The sequence below is a fragment of the Argentina anserina genome, chromosome 1 (assembly GCF_933775445.1).
Source record: "Argentina anserina chromosome 1, drPotAnse1.1, whole genome shotgun sequence".
Classification (NCBI taxonomy): domain Eukaryota; kingdom Viridiplantae; phylum Streptophyta; class Magnoliopsida; order Rosales; family Rosaceae; genus Argentina; species Argentina anserina.
In genome coordinates this window covers 5,172,512-5,188,425 of record NC_065872.1, presented here as the reverse complement: position 1 = coordinate 5,188,425, position 15,914 = coordinate 5,172,512, and the positions used below count along the sequence as shown (strand labels likewise).

At 39.4% G+C, this 15,914-nt stretch overlaps 4 protein-coding genes across 4 annotated transcripts; 1 reads left to right on the top strand and 3 right to left on the bottom strand.

The window, feature by feature from the left end:
• Positions 1–619: 619 nt before the first annotated feature.
• Positions 620–6,535, top strand: LOC126804605 (aconitate hydratase 1). Its single transcript, XM_050531979.1, has 20 exons — positions 620–756; positions 867–971; positions 1,253–1,413; positions 1,505–1,597; positions 1,759–1,944; positions 2,080–2,241; positions 2,394–2,538; positions 2,661–2,803; positions 2,877–2,933; positions 3,026–3,105; positions 3,202–3,277; positions 3,593–3,778; positions 4,215–4,282; positions 4,368–4,486; positions 4,570–4,691; positions 4,850–4,948; positions 5,070–5,549; positions 5,660–5,758; positions 5,844–6,086; positions 6,166–6,535. The coding sequence occupies exons 1-20, from the start codon at positions 753–755 to the stop codon at positions 6,232–6,234; spliced, it is 2,697 nt and encodes an 898-aa protein (XP_050387936.1). The 5' UTR covers positions 620–752; the 3' UTR covers positions 6,235–6,535.
• Positions 6,536–6,791: 256 nt separating this feature from the next.
• Positions 6,792–9,259, bottom strand: LOC126797548 (probable prolyl 4-hydroxylase 10). Its single transcript, XM_050524230.1, has 8 exons — positions 8,890–9,259; positions 8,721–8,805; positions 8,381–8,478; positions 8,166–8,263; positions 7,916–8,045; positions 7,623–7,810; positions 7,301–7,389; positions 6,792–7,089 (listed from the first exon to the last, which is right to left on the bottom strand). The coding sequence occupies exons 1-7, from the start codon at positions 9,093–9,095 to the stop codon at positions 7,316–7,318; spliced, it is 879 nt and encodes a 292-aa protein (XP_050380187.1). The 5' UTR covers positions 9,096–9,259; the 3' UTR covers positions 6,792–7,089; positions 7,301–7,315.
• A 1,306-nt stretch (positions 9,260–10,565) lies between these two features.
• LOC126795698 (uncharacterized) lies at positions 10,566–11,816 on the bottom strand. The gene is made up of 3 exons (XM_050522478.1): positions 11,484–11,816; positions 11,033–11,154; positions 10,566–10,949 (listed from the first exon to the last, which is right to left on the bottom strand). Exons 1-3 carry the CDS (start codon positions 11,727–11,729, stop codon positions 10,805–10,807), a joined length of 513 nt encoding a protein of 170 aa, XP_050378435.1. The 5' UTR covers positions 11,730–11,816; the 3' UTR covers positions 10,566–10,804.
• Positions 11,817–12,572: 756 nt separating this feature from the next.
• Positions 12,573–13,344, bottom strand: LOC126795726 (uncharacterized). The gene has a single exon (XM_050522498.1). The coding sequence runs from the start codon at positions 13,245–13,247 to the stop codon at positions 12,849–12,851; it is 399 nt and encodes a 132-aa protein (XP_050378455.1). The 5' UTR covers positions 13,248–13,344; the 3' UTR covers positions 12,573–12,848.
• Between the last annotated feature and the right edge of the window lie 2,570 nt (positions 13,345–15,914).

The window sequence follows — 15,914 nt, the reverse complement described above, 5'->3', positions numbered from 1 at the left end:
AATTAGTTTATCATTCCTTTAAGATACAACATATTGAATCTCCCGACTAATAATAAATATCAGGTGAGGAGATGTTTTGATACAATTATCTAATATATTTGAGTCTCGATGTCTATAAAACATTTGAAAACCAGTATAATATGAATAAATAAAAAATCACATTTTAAGAAGTTAACAAGATAATTGTCATTTGTTATCTAATTTTTAAATCTGAATAGATTTGATATTTTCTTTAAAACTTATTTAGTCAGTGACCTTAATATGAAATTTTTCTGATAGAAGTTTTAGGACAATGATTCCGAACACATTAGTGGAGATCCTATGATCAATCATTGACATTGCTCCTAGCTAGTGGGAATCTTAATAATGCTAATCAAGAAATCAATTAAAATAGGAACGTGGTCTAAAATGTCTAATAATAAATCAAAAACAATTCGGACAAGGAAAAATGATCCATCGCTAGCCACGCGCCAAGAGGGCCACGATATTGAATCTACAAAAAATTCCCCAACTAACAATCCAATCCCAAGTCACCACAGCCATACAGATCTACACCCGCCCGCACTGAATCACTACTCCACTGAAAATCAGGGATATTCATGGAACCCAGACACTAATTCACTAAACGACACCGAAAGCTTCATATAACGTGAAGTCACACACCTCAACTAACCGCTCCGATCTCATTCACCGATCCGATCACCTTCTCCGTTGCTCCGATCACCTTCTTCGTTGCTCCGATCGATTGCGCTATGGGTACTGTGAACTCCGAGCTCAGTCTTCTCATTTCTGATGGGAGGTTTTGTATTTTTTGAATTTAGTTTTCTGTATCTGTTTTCATTTCTGGCGTTTTTGATTGATCGCAGCGGCGGAGAATCCGTTCAAGAGTTTACTGAAATCGCTCGAGAAGCCGGACGGCGGCGAGTTCGGAAAGTACTACAGCTTGCCGGCTCTCAATGATCCTCGAGTCGGTAAGTTTTTTTTCACTCTGCTTTTTAACTGCGCTTTCGGTTTGATTACAGTAGGAAATGAGATGAATCTGTATGATCAAATGTGGAAGTCGTTTTGGATCAAGATTTGGATCGATGATTTTTTTGTTTTTTTAATGTTTTTGATTCATTAGAGTAATGGAATACTGGAAATTTGTGATTCGAGTTCGAGCGGTGCACTGTGATTTTACAGTTTCGACTCTCGAGTTTGAAGTTTAGGTGATGATGAATTGACTGTGGTAGTGTTGATGCTTGTGTTGCAGATAAGCTGCCGTACTCTATTAAGATCTTGCTTGAGTCGGCAATCCGTAACTGCGATGAGTTTCAGGTTAAAAGTAAGGATGTTGAGAAAATTATTGATTGGGAGAACAGTGCTCCCAAGCAGGTTGAGATTCCATTCAAACCTGCTAGAGTCCTTCTTCAGGTATTGTGGATAGTAGTTCTTGTAATTTGTTAGCGTCGCAATGTGAGTGTGTATTGGTAGTTTATTGTTCAGTTGTTTTAATGGTTCGCAGGATTTTACTGGGGTGCCGGCTGTGGTTGATCTAGCTTGCATGCGAGATGCCATGAACAATCTCAAGGGAGATTCTAACAAGATTAACCCATTGGTAAGCTACACATATGGCTTCATTATTGTTTCATATGGGTTTTGTTTTCATAATTATTGTTTTTTTTCCTTTTGTTGGCCTATTTCAGTTGCTTATTTTGTTCTAGTGGCATGAATAACAAATATTTGAAAGAATCTCAATGGGGGTCTTCATGAATGTAGGTACCAGTAGATCTTGTCATTGATCACTCAGTTCAGGTAGATGTGGCAAGATCAGAAAATGCTGTGCAGGCCAATATGGAACTAGAGTTCCAGAGAAACAAGGAAAGGTTCGGTTTTCTGAAATGGGGATCAAATGCATTCGACAACATGCTTGTTGTTCCTCCCGGATCAGGAATTGTTCATCAGGTAAATTCATCAATTCAGTGACATGATAAGTTTTTTCTCCAATGTATCTCTCCTATTTTCTTGTTTTCTTCTTCGGTCTCCATTTGTATTTCCAATACGCCAACCTGATATACAAATTCATATGCTGATTTGCAGGTTAATCTAGAATACCTGGGACGGGTGGTATTCAACACCAAAGGCTTGCTATACCCTGATAGTGTTGTTGGGACTGATTCACACACCACGATGATTGATGGATTAGGTGTTGCTGGTTGGGGAGTAGGTGGGATTGAAGCAGAAGCCACTATGCTTGGCCAGGTAAAGGAGTGTGCTTTTATGTTCTTGGTGCTTGTTAAAAACTAGCTATTTTCTAGTGATTCATTGACTAGTTACAATTTATATTTAAGCACTTCCCTTGTGCAGCTTATTGTCCAGAAAGTTCACTTATTCTCTGTTTTATTGATATACAGCCCATGAGCATGGTCCTCCCTGGTGTGGTTGGGTTCAAGTTGTTAGGGAAATTGAGAGATGGTGTGACAGCTACAGACTTGGTTCTGACAGTTACTCAAATGCTGAGAAAGCATGGAGTTGTTGGGAAGTTTGTGGAGTTTTATGGTATGTCCACATATGTAACCATAGTAATTCATGATAAATCTTGTCAGAGGTAGATGATGCAGCTGCTATTTGATTTGTTTGTTTCTCAAATTACATGTTGGCTTTGTACTTTTTTTCTCCAGGGGAAGGCATGAGTGAACTATCATTAGCTGACCGTGCCACTATTGCCAACATGTCTCCTGAATATGGTGCAACCATGGGCTTCTTTCCTGTTGATCATGTGACGTTGCAATATCTAAAGTTAACTGGCAGAACTGCTGACACTGTGAGTGCCTGTTTAGGTGATTTCCTTACAATTGTCCTCTGTGTACACTCTTAAGATGAAAATTGTCATGTAGGTTGCTATGATAGAATCGTATTTGCGAGCTAATAAGATGTTCGTGGATTACAGTGAGGTAAAAATGTGTCGCTCGTTAGTTCAAATTCCTATTGTATTGAATATCTTTCTACAATATGATTTCTGAAAGAACGAGTTTTCTGGATTCAGCCCCAGGTAGAGAGAGTATACTCTGCTAATCTTGAGCTTAAACTTGAGGGAGTGGAGCCTTGCGTATCCGGGCCAAAGAGGTAGACTTTCTTAATAAATCAAATCACTATGCGCTTTGTACCTGTTTTTGAATCTCAAGCCATTGTGCAACACTAAGTAGAGCATATGTTTCCCAGGCCACATGATCGTGTTCCTCTGAAGGAAATGAAGGTTGATTGGCATGCATGCCTTGACAATAGAGTTGGATTTAAGGTGAGAACTTCCACAAGTTAAATTGAAATCGTAAGAGCATGGAGACTGCACCTGCATTTGGATGTTTTATATTTTATTACCTAACAGATTTAGCTTATTTGTAGATCAAATTTGATATATTCTTCTCTATTGAGTATCTATGGTATGGAAAGCATCTCTGAAAAGTTTGTCTCATGACCTGGATGTTTAAAATCTTGATTATAATTTTTTTTTTGTCAATGATCATAGCAGTGTTATTGTTTTAGATATCCATTTTACTGATTGAATGACTGAGATTATATCTTGTATTTGCTTTTTTTTTTTCTGGCGTTTTAGGGGTTTGCGGTGCCAAAGGAATCTCAAAAGAAAGTTGCAGAGTTCTCATTTCATGGAACCCCCGCACAGCTTAGGCACGGAGATGTTGTAATAGCAGCTATTACCAGTTGCACAAACACCTCGAATCCCAGTGTAATGCTGGGAGCTGCTTTGGTTGCAAAGAAAGCTTGCGAATTAGGATTGGAGGTTAGATGTCTACTATTTCTCATGTTGGTATTTTATATATAGGTTGTGAAAAGGTGTGAAGGGAGGAGTGTGATGCATCAATTAGTAAAAGAAACAAGTAACAAAGGTTATATATCATGCTTGAAATACAAGAATACTGGTGTACTGGTATTATAATTGATGAGTTTGATCAGATAAGGTGCATTACTGTATATGTGAAGTAGTCTATCTTAAAGAGTACGAGTATATTTGTAATTGGGCTGCTTTTGATGCACGTTAAGGGCAACGGTCTCTGGAGTTAATACTTATTTCCTCAATATTGAAGTACTCTCTGCTGGTTATCGTAGAGCATTCTACTTCTCAAGTTATATAACAGAGTGCTTACTTTTCTTGTTGCCTTGTATCTTTCCCTCTGGTTATAATCAGACCTGAAGTTTTGTGTTTTTTTTTTGGTTAGGTCAAACCTTGGATTAAGACTAGTCTTGCTCCGGGATCTGGAGTTGTAACCAAATACTTGGAAAAAAGGTACTCATAAGAATCATTTACTGTATCCCGGGAAAAGTTTTGCTGTCTTAGTGATGTATTAATAGTCCATGGATTATCTGTGCAGTGGGTTACAGAAGTATCTGAATCATCTAGGATTTAACATTGTTGGGTATGGATGCACCACTTGCATTGGAAATTCGGGAGATATTGATGATGCAGTGGCATCAGCTATTACGGAAAATGGTAAGTATTTAAACAGATAATGCTTATCAGTTGACAATCTACAGAGTCTTGCAAGGTTTAAACCTTAGATTTCCTGCATATGTATATTGTAGCTGCGGCTGTATTATCTGGAAATAGGAATTTTGAGGGGCGTGTACATCCTTTAACAAGGGCGAATTATCTTGCTTCTCCTCCCCTTGTGGTTGCCTATGCACTTGCTGGCACAGTATGAGCACATATATTCTTGCAGTCAATTGCTAATCTGTCACCATTCACTTTATATTGTATGCTGTATAATATGCATACTCATCATGTACGGATCTGGCTTGGTGCTTGTAATTTTTTCCCCTTTGTGAAATGTCTAACTTCGAGTAAATGCTGTAGGTAGATATTGATTTTGAAACTGAAGCTATTGGGGTGGGGAAAGATGGAAAGAAGATCTTTTTCAGGGATATATGGCCAACTAATAAAGAAGTAGCTGAGGTGAGATTTCTGTACTGATCCTGGGGAACATTTGTTACTTGAAACTTTTGAATCAAAATTGCAGAACAATTTCCACCAAGTTGAAGGATTCAAGTTCACACTCTCTGTCTGGTGTCTTCAGGCTGTGCAATCAAATGTTCTTCCTGAGATGTTTGTGGCTACATATGAAGCAATAACCAAAGGAAATCCCATGTGGAATCAGTTATCTATACCTTCTGGCTCTCTATATGCGTGGGACCCAAAGTCCACTTACATACATGAGCCACCTTATTTTAAAGATATGACCATGTCTCCTCCTGGCGCTCATGGTGTGAAGAATGCATACTGCTTGCTCAACTTTGGAGATAGTATTACAACTGACCACATCTCACCAGCTGGTAGCATCCACAGAGATAGTCCAGCAGCCAAATACCTTATGGAGCGTGGCGTTGATAGAAGAGACTTCAACTCTTATGGTAGTCGTCGTGGTAATGATGAAATAATGGCGAGAGGCACTTTTGCAAATATTCGCCTGGTCAATAAGTTCTTGAAAGGAGAAGTTGGCCCTAAAACAATCCATCATCCCACAGGAGAGAAAGTTTCCATCTTTGATGCTGCCATGGTAATGTCAACTTTTTCATACAATGGTTATAGAAAGGAAATCCCAAAATAATTATTCCATATATTGTATTATTCTCACCTTTCGTCTATTATTACCATTTTGCTTTTCAGAAGTACAGAAGTGAAGGGCATGACACAATTATATTGGCTGGTGCTGAATACGGGAGTGGAAGTTCTCGTGATTGGGCTGCTAAGGGTCCAAAGCTACTGGTATGCCTATTGACAATACCCTTATTCGACAATGCATTTGACTTATTTCATGGAATGATGCTTAGAATCATAATTATTCTCACAGGGAGTGAAGGCAGTTATAGCAAAGAGCTTTGAGCGCATTCACCGGAGTAATCTTGTGGGCATGGGTATCATTCCCCTATGCTTCAAGGGTGGGGAGGATGCTGAAACTCTTGGATTGACTGGTGAGGAACGTTACACCATCGACCTTCCAAGCAATGTTAGTGAAATTAAACCTGGTCAGGACATCACAGTGGTAACAGACAATGGAAAGTCATTTGTATCCACGCTACGATTTGATACAGAGGTAATAGTTTCAAATGCTGTTACTACTGCTTTTGCTTCTTTGTCTGCCTCAGCTTGCTGATCTTCCTTCTTTGGTGCAGGTCGAGCTTGCGTATTTTGATCACGGAGGCATTTTGCAGTATGTCATCAGAAATCTAATAAAGAGTTAGATCAGGAACCACACTCTTGTCAAGCAGGAGCAGGTCACCATTGTAGTAATCCTTTCGATAAGTTCTAATAATGAACATGGTGGGGAAAAAAGGTTGTTTCAGTCTTAGATCCGACTCCAACTACGTCATAAATAAAGAAATATTGGGAATGAGATTATACTAGTTTTTGAACATTCAGGGCCTGTAGAGCTTGCATTGGTCATGATGAAAATTTTCCAATATATATTGTATCATTGATTCTGCTTTTGAATTATGGAATTAAATTGTTATATTTTACTTTTCTAAATATGGTCTGTTCTTCTGCTGTCTCCATCTTAATTTCTCTTGCTATTGTGGAATATTGAAAACCAATGCAGTATTATAATCTGGGACACCATGTTCCATTCATGGATCCCAAAAGTTCCATTTGATTCTGTAGTACTTAATGGACTTTGGAATGACATATTGAGCTTCAATAAGTCGACCATATCGGAATTGTGAGATGCAAAGTGGCTCATCCAAAATTATGCAGCAGAAACATATGAAGTAAATCTAAACATAAGATAGAAACATACGACGGTAAATCTAATTTCTTCATTTTCCGTTGATGTTATACATATAATATCGACTCAATGTCCTAAGACTTGCTGTTTGGCGAAGGAAAAATGTGAATGCTTTATTTTTAGTGGTAGGGATAACAAGAATATAGCTCACAAACAAAACTTGAATTAGTAGAGCAACAACTAGTCCATCAAATCTCCAAGCCATGCAGGTGTCCACCAGCTCCCTAGGGTTAAATGACAGTGGAAGCACAGGTATTGAAGCTCGGGCTTGAAATTTTGACAAGTACAGCAGTAACATAAGAACTTGTATAACCTGCCAGAAACGATATTTGAGAAGAACATAACCGAAGTAAAGAAACAACACAGAAGTATAAAGAAAATAACCAATAAATAGTTAAAATGCTGATTTCAAGAATTTTTGTTTTCATGTTTTGAGAGATTCGATCAGTTGTAGCATCAGATTATACAGCAACCCAAAATTAAAAAGATTCCCATATGTACGTTTAAACATTCATCATAATCACCTCTTGTGTAGTTTTTTAGACTTTGTACTCGTCCACACGAATCCATTTAGTAGACGACCATTTATTCCCCCTGATTACAGGGCATCCACCTGAAACAGAATAGGACATTCAAAACTTTTGTAGAGTATTATTGGTGTATATTTGTCAGTAAGTTAATAATAAAAATTGTATCAAAAATTCAAATAAACTCTTTTAAGGATATTCTGTTGGTCAATGCAATATGTACATAGAAAATCTTCCATAATGTAGCTTAAAACCACCCAACACCTAAAATTGATGCTTTTCCAACCTATTAAATAACTTCCTGTAAGCAACCACTCACCATGCAAACTGGAAGGATCTAAAGTTGCATCAGGATTCATGCTCCAGAAAAGCAATGCATCTCCCATCTTAGGTTTAACCGAAAGTCCTTTTTTCCCACATTCGGATAGCTCATCCCACCAAGGCACAGAACTTATGTTCCCTTTGGCATTAGGGAATACGGTCTCACCCCCTTCTTCAACATCTGAGCTGCACCGCACAGGAGGAGGAAACATATATCAGGGATCAACACAGGTGGCTCTATGTAATGAACCAGAGGAAACAGGGTTTACACAACTATGCTATCAAACTTACAGATACATCAGAACTGTAGCAATACGTTGACCTCCATTTTTAGTGTTAAATTCATCCTGAAAATAGTCAAAGTGAGGCTCATACTTCTGTCCAACTTCATAGTGGAGAACTTGAAGTCCCTCCCCGTGCTCTGTATATTGAGGGTTTGGATTAATAAAACAGCTTCAAATTGTATGAGACATCATACACACTACAGAATCATAAATTTTAACAAATATTAAATACAGCGTGCAGGACAACAACAGCTTACCAACAGGTAGAAAGGTGAAATTAGCAATCTTTTTCTCAATGTTCCTAATAATCTTATCCCGTCCTCTAGCCAAAAATGTCCCAGAGCTTGTACGAACCCTGCACACAGGCCGTAAACCAATCTTATCACACATGATCCCAAAAAACCAAGGAAATACAAAGAACAAAACACATTCCACTGAGAAAACACAAAAGAAGCCGGTGAGTAACAAACACCTGCTGTCTTTGCTCTTTCCAGTTTCACTGTCGACCACTGTCGACTTCTCCATATGAGGCTTGGCTAGGTCGATTAGATAATTACATTCCTGCTGTGTCTGCCAAAATCACCCAACCAGGTGTCAGCTTTCCGCGGTTCATATCACATCGAATCAAATTATTGATAATTCATGAAGCAATAATCTCATCTAAGCAATTGTCACAGATTACAGCATTGGTGTGTAGAGTAAAATTGGCAATGCAGATATATGGGAACTTAATAAATGCTAATCTCAAATAATAAACAGTAATAAAAATGGAAAAGATTTATAAATCAAAATCCTAAAAAATAGAGCTTTACCAAGAAATTGTGATAAACAAAAGCTCTAGGCTCCCACGAGATGACTTCAACCCACTGCTCCTTGCTCCGATCATCTCCCGGACTCCTATTAAACCCCAGAATTCACGTTAATTACCAAATTAACCATCGAGAATCGAAATCAAGAGCCACAAATACAATTCAAGCTCACCTCTCGGCGCTGTTGCGCACAATCGAGCTGAGATCGTTGGCCTTGGGCGAGTCGCCGGAGGAGCCGCTCGGGACAGAGAGGATTCCGAGAGCGAGGAGGATGAGAATGACGAAGGTGAACATGACGAGCAAAGTGAGGACCAGAGTCGAGGACGACGTCGCCGTTTTGCGACCGCCGACGCGGCCGTGCCTGGGCTTAACGGCCATGGCTGTGGGGTTTGACAGTGACGGTGGAAAGGAGAAAGTGTAAGAGATTGGGGATTGTTAGGGATCGAATCAAGATCTGGAGAAACACAGGGGGGAGAGAGATTTAGAGAAGCTTCTTCATCAGTGTGACTACTTCTACACACGTCTGTTTGTTTTTCGAAGACTTTTTTTGCTCCGAAATACGAATTGGCCGAGTTTATTTCTTTTTTTTTTAATTATTATTTTCATGTTTTTTTTTTGTTACAATTTTCAACACGGGACTTTGTGAAGCATGTCCTAGAGGATGGGTAAGAAAATGATTCACGAAGTCCCGAACAGCCGAGGCTTTAGTGCAGGATGAGAACAAATGGTCAATGTCTTCAGTACATGAACCACAGAGGGCAAGAGCTATCAACACAGTTCATAAAACCACAGAGTATACCATATATTTTTGACTAATACATAAATATAATCTTTGATCTAGAAAATATAATCTCTAATCTTTCATAAAAACAAGCTAATATCGTAACTTTTTGGTCTGCTCAGAAAGTCTACATACTCACATGGTATGTAGTGTTGTTAACTATCTACTTCCACTGTTCCACACATGATTTTAAGAATAAAAGATATGGAAAAAGCTAATACCTTAGTATAATCAAACGTTACTACTGAAATTACATGGCTCAATACAAATTACACTATATGTCGATATCTCCCGATTTCTCTGCAAAATGTGGCTTGTGTACACTCTCTAGCACTCTTTCTCTTCATACGTCTCACAATTAACACTAAGATAAAATTGTTAGAGGAAGCAAAATCCCAGCTCCTGATATCATGGCTGCCATGAGATCTGCCATAACAGCCATTGCACAAATGCAGATTCCACCAAGCGCAGCCGCAGTAGGTACATATCGTTTCAGTTTCATCTCTATGCCCGAATTTTTATGTCCACCGGCGGCAATGTTTAGCTGGTCAAATTCCTGCCACTCCCCCATATGCATGGTTCAGCAAGAAATAATTCCCACTGTACCTCTTGTGGATGATATGAGATGCAAGACAAAGATTTGAGACATGAGATTAATTGGAGAATGATTGGCATGCTAGAAGTATAGAAGAGCTTAATAGGATATGATTCTGATGATAGGGCTCACTTTGATCTCACTTCCAAAGACTCATGAAAGGCAGCCACTGTCTTCATCTTTCAGGTCTTTCTCATTGTTGTCTACTTGCAAAATGTATCAGATATGACAACTGTAGAATGAGGAACATTATAGAGGGGAACTGACTGCAGATCCGAAAGACAAACACTGCAGCTGCAGTAAATATGAATTTCTCTTTGAAGGTGGTCATTGTGCTGTGTACCATTGGTGATGTTTCATTATTAATTCTTCTTTCCATTTTTTGTGCTTCAACTTCTTCTGTAATTTAAGTGAGGAGTTTGGTTTGATCCATAGATTTTATACGGTAAGTTGATTACAGAGTCAAAACAGAGAAGCACAATCCATTCTTCATTACCAGATGAAGCACATAAAAAATTGTGCCCCTAAGGGTCTGCTACACTAGATCCCATTCAATTCAAATCAAATAAATCGTAGTGTCTATGACTGTACACAGAAACCTAGCTCCATCAAAGGTTGCAACCTTTTACTTATTTCAAATATATATTATACATACAAACTTGCATCTCTTAGCAGACATATGATTGAATCAAATGAAGCAGCTCAGGTGGTTTAAAAGACACCAAGAGATGTTGGGTACAGAGGAGTTGGCTTATAGGAGAAACAATTAGGAACAAATGTGGAGCTACGCCTTTTCGGAGGCTCCTTGGAATCCATATCTGGCTGGTTTAAGTATGCATACTTGCTTTTTGTCCACCTGCACATGTTTGAAAGCTTTCTGTTAAGGAAACTCTTGTGACTTTTGCTCTCTTTCTATGATTGATTGAGAAATTAACTAACCAGTCCTTTACTCCAACACGGATTTCAGCATTGTTCTCATTCTCTTTGAATGCGGCGTCACTATCCTTGCCATCATTGTCATCATCATTCAAGGACTCCTCAAAAGATCTGTAGTCTTCCTCCTACAAACCATACATCTTCCAACAAGTTAAGCTAATGTAAGAAACTAATCCCTTCTTCTTATATTCCATCTGTCTCCTATTTGCAAAGAGAAGGAATGGCTACAATCATCTAATTTTTGTGAGTCCCTCAAGAATACTTGAGAGGCAAGCAACTGATCTCCTTAAAATGGTTAACCTCAGTGTTAGTTCCTAACTAGCTCATTAACATGGCTAGCCTTACCTTGCTAACAAAACCAGCTTATACTTGTGAATGTATCAGTAACTTTCATCATAATTTGACCAAATTTTCCAATACATGCAATCACTAATCAGTGCCAAGTAGATCATACCGAGAGTTTGCGAGCTCTAATGCGTGCTGCAGCCTTGATCGCTGCAAGGAGGTGCTCCTCCTCATTAATGCGCTTCTGCCTCCAAAACCTGGCGATTTCTCGCTTTGTCACACTCTCAACAACACTCTTCTTAGCCAAGAATCTTGCGAATGGTGGTGGCGGAGGCGGCGGTGATGGTGATGAACTCATCTGTTTTCTCTTGACGCAGCACTTTGCACTTTCCTGCTCCATTTGCTTCATCTTCATCAACCTTTCAGTTGATTTTCTCAGCTCAGGTGTCGGTTGCTACCAAGAAACAAAAGATTGAAGCTAGTCTTAATTGGAAATGGAACATTCAAGACCAACCCCCCAGAATTAGCTACTACTCCAAACTAACTTTCAAGTCTGACTGATAGATATTGGTTTTTGCAGACATAATCTGTTGTATTCTCCAACCTGATCTTTTATAAAGAGTAGAGAAACAGGAGACAATTGACTGGTAGATGAAAATTGAAGTTTTGTAGTAAGAAATGTTTGGCAGCATGTTCTTAAAGGGTGATAATTAATTTCCAAGCATGTATACATACAAAGAATTAAGAATAGACTGCTTGGTCAATAGTCAATACATCAGATCAAAGTTAACCACCACAGGTTGATAACAACCCAGAAGAAGTTCCCTTGAAATTGACACATATACTAAAAGATTAACTCAGAAGATTTCATTACAGGTGTGGTTTAGTATTCTGGACAATGAAATTTTATTTTGTATAAATGTTGGTACTGGACTTTTGCTGAACATCTTTTCCATAGCTACTAAACAATCAACCTGCTGTGGTGTGATCTGCCAAAAATCTTCCACAGAAACATCTACTTTGGGGTAGCAATTCATACCTACAGGTGATTATGGTATTGTCTCAAGTTTTTAACCTTAATTGAATGTATTGTCTTAATTGTTTACCTACTTAAACACGACGGAATTCAACGTGATACAACACATCACCAAATTTTGTGTCATAACACGACCCTGCCAAGAAGTGAGACACAAAATCAACTTTCACTTTAACCTATTTTCAAAAGGACAAATTTCCTTGCATAACACCAAACATGTCGTGGTAGTAAACAAGTCGACACAACATGTTGATTAAGTTCGTGACGAAACACAGCTTGGGAATGGATGTGACAAGGGGTTTGCCACTCCAATTTCGAAACCAAAGTTTCAATACAGATTGTTTTTTCATTTGGTTTCAGCTCACGGTTGAGTCTCAATCTTGGTAGAACAGAATCAATTCAGCACAGAATAAAACCACAAAACCATTATTCGTTCAGCCAAAAAGTGTCACATTCTTTACAGTAAAACACTAAAATGATCAATAAATCAATTACAAACTATGTTTGAGAAGCAACCCTCAAGGCCTTGATCTTGAACCTGTACCTAGCCGCCCTGGGAATAACCTGGCTGGGCCCAAACCCAAACTGCCCGTTCCCCTCCATCATCGGCGGCCCATCGTCGTACACGTGTCCGACCAGCCGCCCGCACCCGTTGCACTTGATCTTGGTCCTCGTCCGTTGGATCCCCCAATAGTTTCGGGTCTCCCAAAAGGGCCTGATCTTGTCCTCCTTTTCGAACCTAAACTTGGTCGTGTCGATCCCCGAAAACGACAGCGTGTTCTTGTTTCCGGCCTCGAAGTAAACGTCCGGCGGGTAGAGATAGGCGGCGTTCAGGTTCAGGTTGGCTCCGCACTCCGTGCAGGTGTAGACCGAAGATGAAGAATAAGCTGAAGCCATTTTGGCGATCGGGGTTTTTCGCGTTTGGCTTTTATATAAGGTACTTCTCGCAAAAGCGCGTTTGGTGACGTTATCTGGAATTTTCTCTGAAAAGTGAAAAGGGCGGCTTGACTTCGCGCATTCCGTTTTGGGCCGGTGGATCTGCTCTTGGCCCGTATGAAACTGGATACCCGAAACAAGTAGTAGAAAACTAGAAATACAGGTTCGATTGGCTTGGAGTCCACGTGTATGGTCGGTGGGGGGAGGTCCCGAAACTACGGCCGACCTTTGAGGGCACTCTGGTCATTACAAAATCCCACAACTCTCCCAATCTCCTCTATAAATGCAACCCCTGGCCTCGTACCTCATTCGTTTAGAGAACTCCTCAGAGAGACTCAAAGGGAGATGAAGCTCTACAATCGCTTTCTCTCTCCTCACACACCTTCCGTCATTAACAGAAACTCAAATTTTAACCGCCATAAAAATTGAAACTAACTAAAACTTTTAAAAAAAGCTTCACCGAATTTGAATCACTGAAAAACCTAGGGTTTCCCAAATCGGAGTAACCACCGCCATGGATTTCCAGTTCCCTTACTCGCCTATGGAGGTTTCCAGTTCACAAGACCAAGTGTGAAGGTGGTGATGAAACTGATCTGCACGGCGCACAATCTGACGAGCATGTAAAGCAAAGTCGGGGTGGCTGTGGTGCTCAAAAAGTCAAAATGAAGGGTTTACTGAAGAGCAAGAGTGGATACTGGATACTGAAGGTGTTAATCTCCTAGATGTCATGTGCCATGAGGATGTTGATACCAAGAGATCCTGTATGAGATTATGGAAGTTATTGGAATTGAGGCAGCTCGACGGGCATTGCTGGATGAGTTACGTAATGTCATATCGTTTGATGGATCCTATGTAAATTACCGACTCCTAGCTGTTCTTTGTGATACCATGACCTATCGTGGCTACTTGATGCCCATCACTTGTCATGGTATCAATCGAAATGACACTGGTCCTTTGATGCGATGCTCGTTTGAGAAAACAGTGGATGTTCTGTTGGATGCTTCAGGCTTTGCAGAAACAGATTATCTTCAGAGGTTCAATCACCTCTCACCTCACCTTTTGTACGGCATTGTTTTCACTGTTGTGTCTTAAAAAACATATGGTTCTTACTCAGCCTATTCACCACCTCTGGAATGAGCCCAGAGTATTCCCCGACTTCTCCACAGTACAGGTAACAACCTTTCTATGCTGCTACACAAACCAATTCTAAATTGATCCGTATAAAACCTTCCTTTTTCTCTTGACACGTCTTTTGCATCATTGTTGGAACTAATGTTGAAATGTTCACTCGTTCCTCTGTTCCAGCCCAAGTGGTGAGCACTCCCCATCTGGCCAATATTCAACGCCGATAAGCGAGGAGGATGAAAGGATGTCTAAGAAGGACGGCAAGAATGACTGAGCAGAATGATGAGGATAACCAGAGTACTGGTCAGGGGCTCGGGGCATAAACCTTAAAAGGCAAACATCAGTTTTGAGATAAATGGAATGATCATCATTGTACATGTCTAGAGTTGCATAGTTTATAGACTCTGAGGTTGAGAGTCTTTGAATCTATGATAAAACCATTTGGGGCATATCAATTCCAAAAACAACTAGCTATTTTGTGTCGATTTAGATTGAATTAGTTATGGGATGTGTTTTGATCTCTGATATTAACTCATTATCGGAATTGGAATATAAAGAACATGTTCATAATCATCAGAATCAAACTCAACATACCACTTTGGGGTGTAAACTCTTTTTTTCTGTTTGAGCTAGTGAGCTCTGCCCCGGGCTGCCCCCGCATGGTAGTGGTGCGGTAGCTGTTTTGTCGATGGCTGGCTTGCTTTGCTGATAGTTTTTCTTCGATCTGCAACAGTTGCTTTTCCTCAGTTTCTCGTCATTCTTTGTTTGTTGGCGGCTTTGGTGTTTAGAACAACCTGTTTCTTCTTTTTGGTGTTTAGAAATTAGAACGACCTGTTGATTAGGCCCAAGAGATTCGAAGCTCACAAAAAGACTTCTTCGTTTGAGAAATACAATCAGTCGTCAAAACAAAGTAATTACAAAATAAGACACTAACTACGCTTTCTCTTGTCTATTAAACATAATTTGACGGTTTTTGAGTTGTTACTTTCTTTTCTTTAGTCTCGTTCTTCAGTTGTTGTTCTTTATTTGTTGGCTTGTCTATGCTTTAATGGAGTTTATCCATTGAAAAAAAAAAAACGGGTATTTGAGTAGGACATGTCATAAATTACCATATGAGATTTCCCTTACACTTTTTCATTACTAGTGAAAGTTTGATTTTAACTATTCGTACTTTAGGTAACGGACAATATGCGAAGGACAAATAAATTTGAGTTGTGTATATAAACTCTAATTACCGCATTTCTTAGATTCATTAACTCTATGACTTCTCATACATTTCCTTATCTGAGCATGCCTCGAGTTCTCAATAAGGATTTTCCTTTATAACAAACTTGGTGAAACCATAACATTATGATCCCTTCTTGTCCCTACGTTCCTAAGATGATTGGGGAAGATTGACTATCGTTTTGGGCCATTGAACTCATACTCTTTGGGCTTCGGAGGATTTATATCTACCAGAGATATTACAAATCAGGACCTTCCGAGTTTACTTCGCCGCCACAA

Bases quoted from the DNA above. Each gene is read 5' to 3' on its own strand.
- LOC126797548 (XM_050524230.1), bottom strand. From the start codon at position 9,095: ATGGCCGTTAAGCCCAGGCACGGCCGCGTCGGCGGTCGCAAAACGGCG. The intron at 8,806-8,889 runs GTGAGCTTGAAT...GGGGTTTAATAG, and splicing joins GTGCGCAACAGCGCCGAGAG to GAGTCCGGGAGATGATCGGA. The intron at 7,390-7,622 runs GTGAGTGGTTGC...ATTCTGTTTCAG, and splicing joins AGATCCTTCCAGTTTGCATG to GTGGATGCCCTGTAATCAGG.
- LOC126795698 (XM_050522478.1), bottom strand. From the start codon at position 11,729: ATGAAGATGAAGCAAATGGAGCAGGAAAGTGCAAAGTGCTGCGTCAAG. The intron at 11,155-11,483 runs GTATGATCTACT...TATGGTTTGTAG, and splicing joins TTAGAGCTCGCAAACTCTCG to GAGGAAGACTACAGATCTTT. The intron at 10,950-11,032 runs GTTAGTTAATTT...AAACATGTGCAG, and splicing joins CGTGTTGGAGTAAAGGACTG to GTGGACAAAAAGCAAGTATG.
- LOC126804605 (XM_050531979.1), top strand. The intron at 1,414-1,504 runs GTATTGTGGATA...AATGGTTCGCAG, and splicing joins CTGCTAGAGTCCTTCTTCAG to GATTTTACTGGGGTGCCGGC. The intron at 4,283-4,367 runs GTACTCATAAGA...TTATCTGTGCAG, and splicing joins ACCAAATACTTGGAAAAAAG to TGGGTTACAGAAGTATCTGA.
- LOC126795726 (XM_050522498.1), bottom strand. From the start codon at position 13,247: ATGGCTTCAGCTTATTCTTCATCTTCGGTCTACACCTGCACGGAGTGC.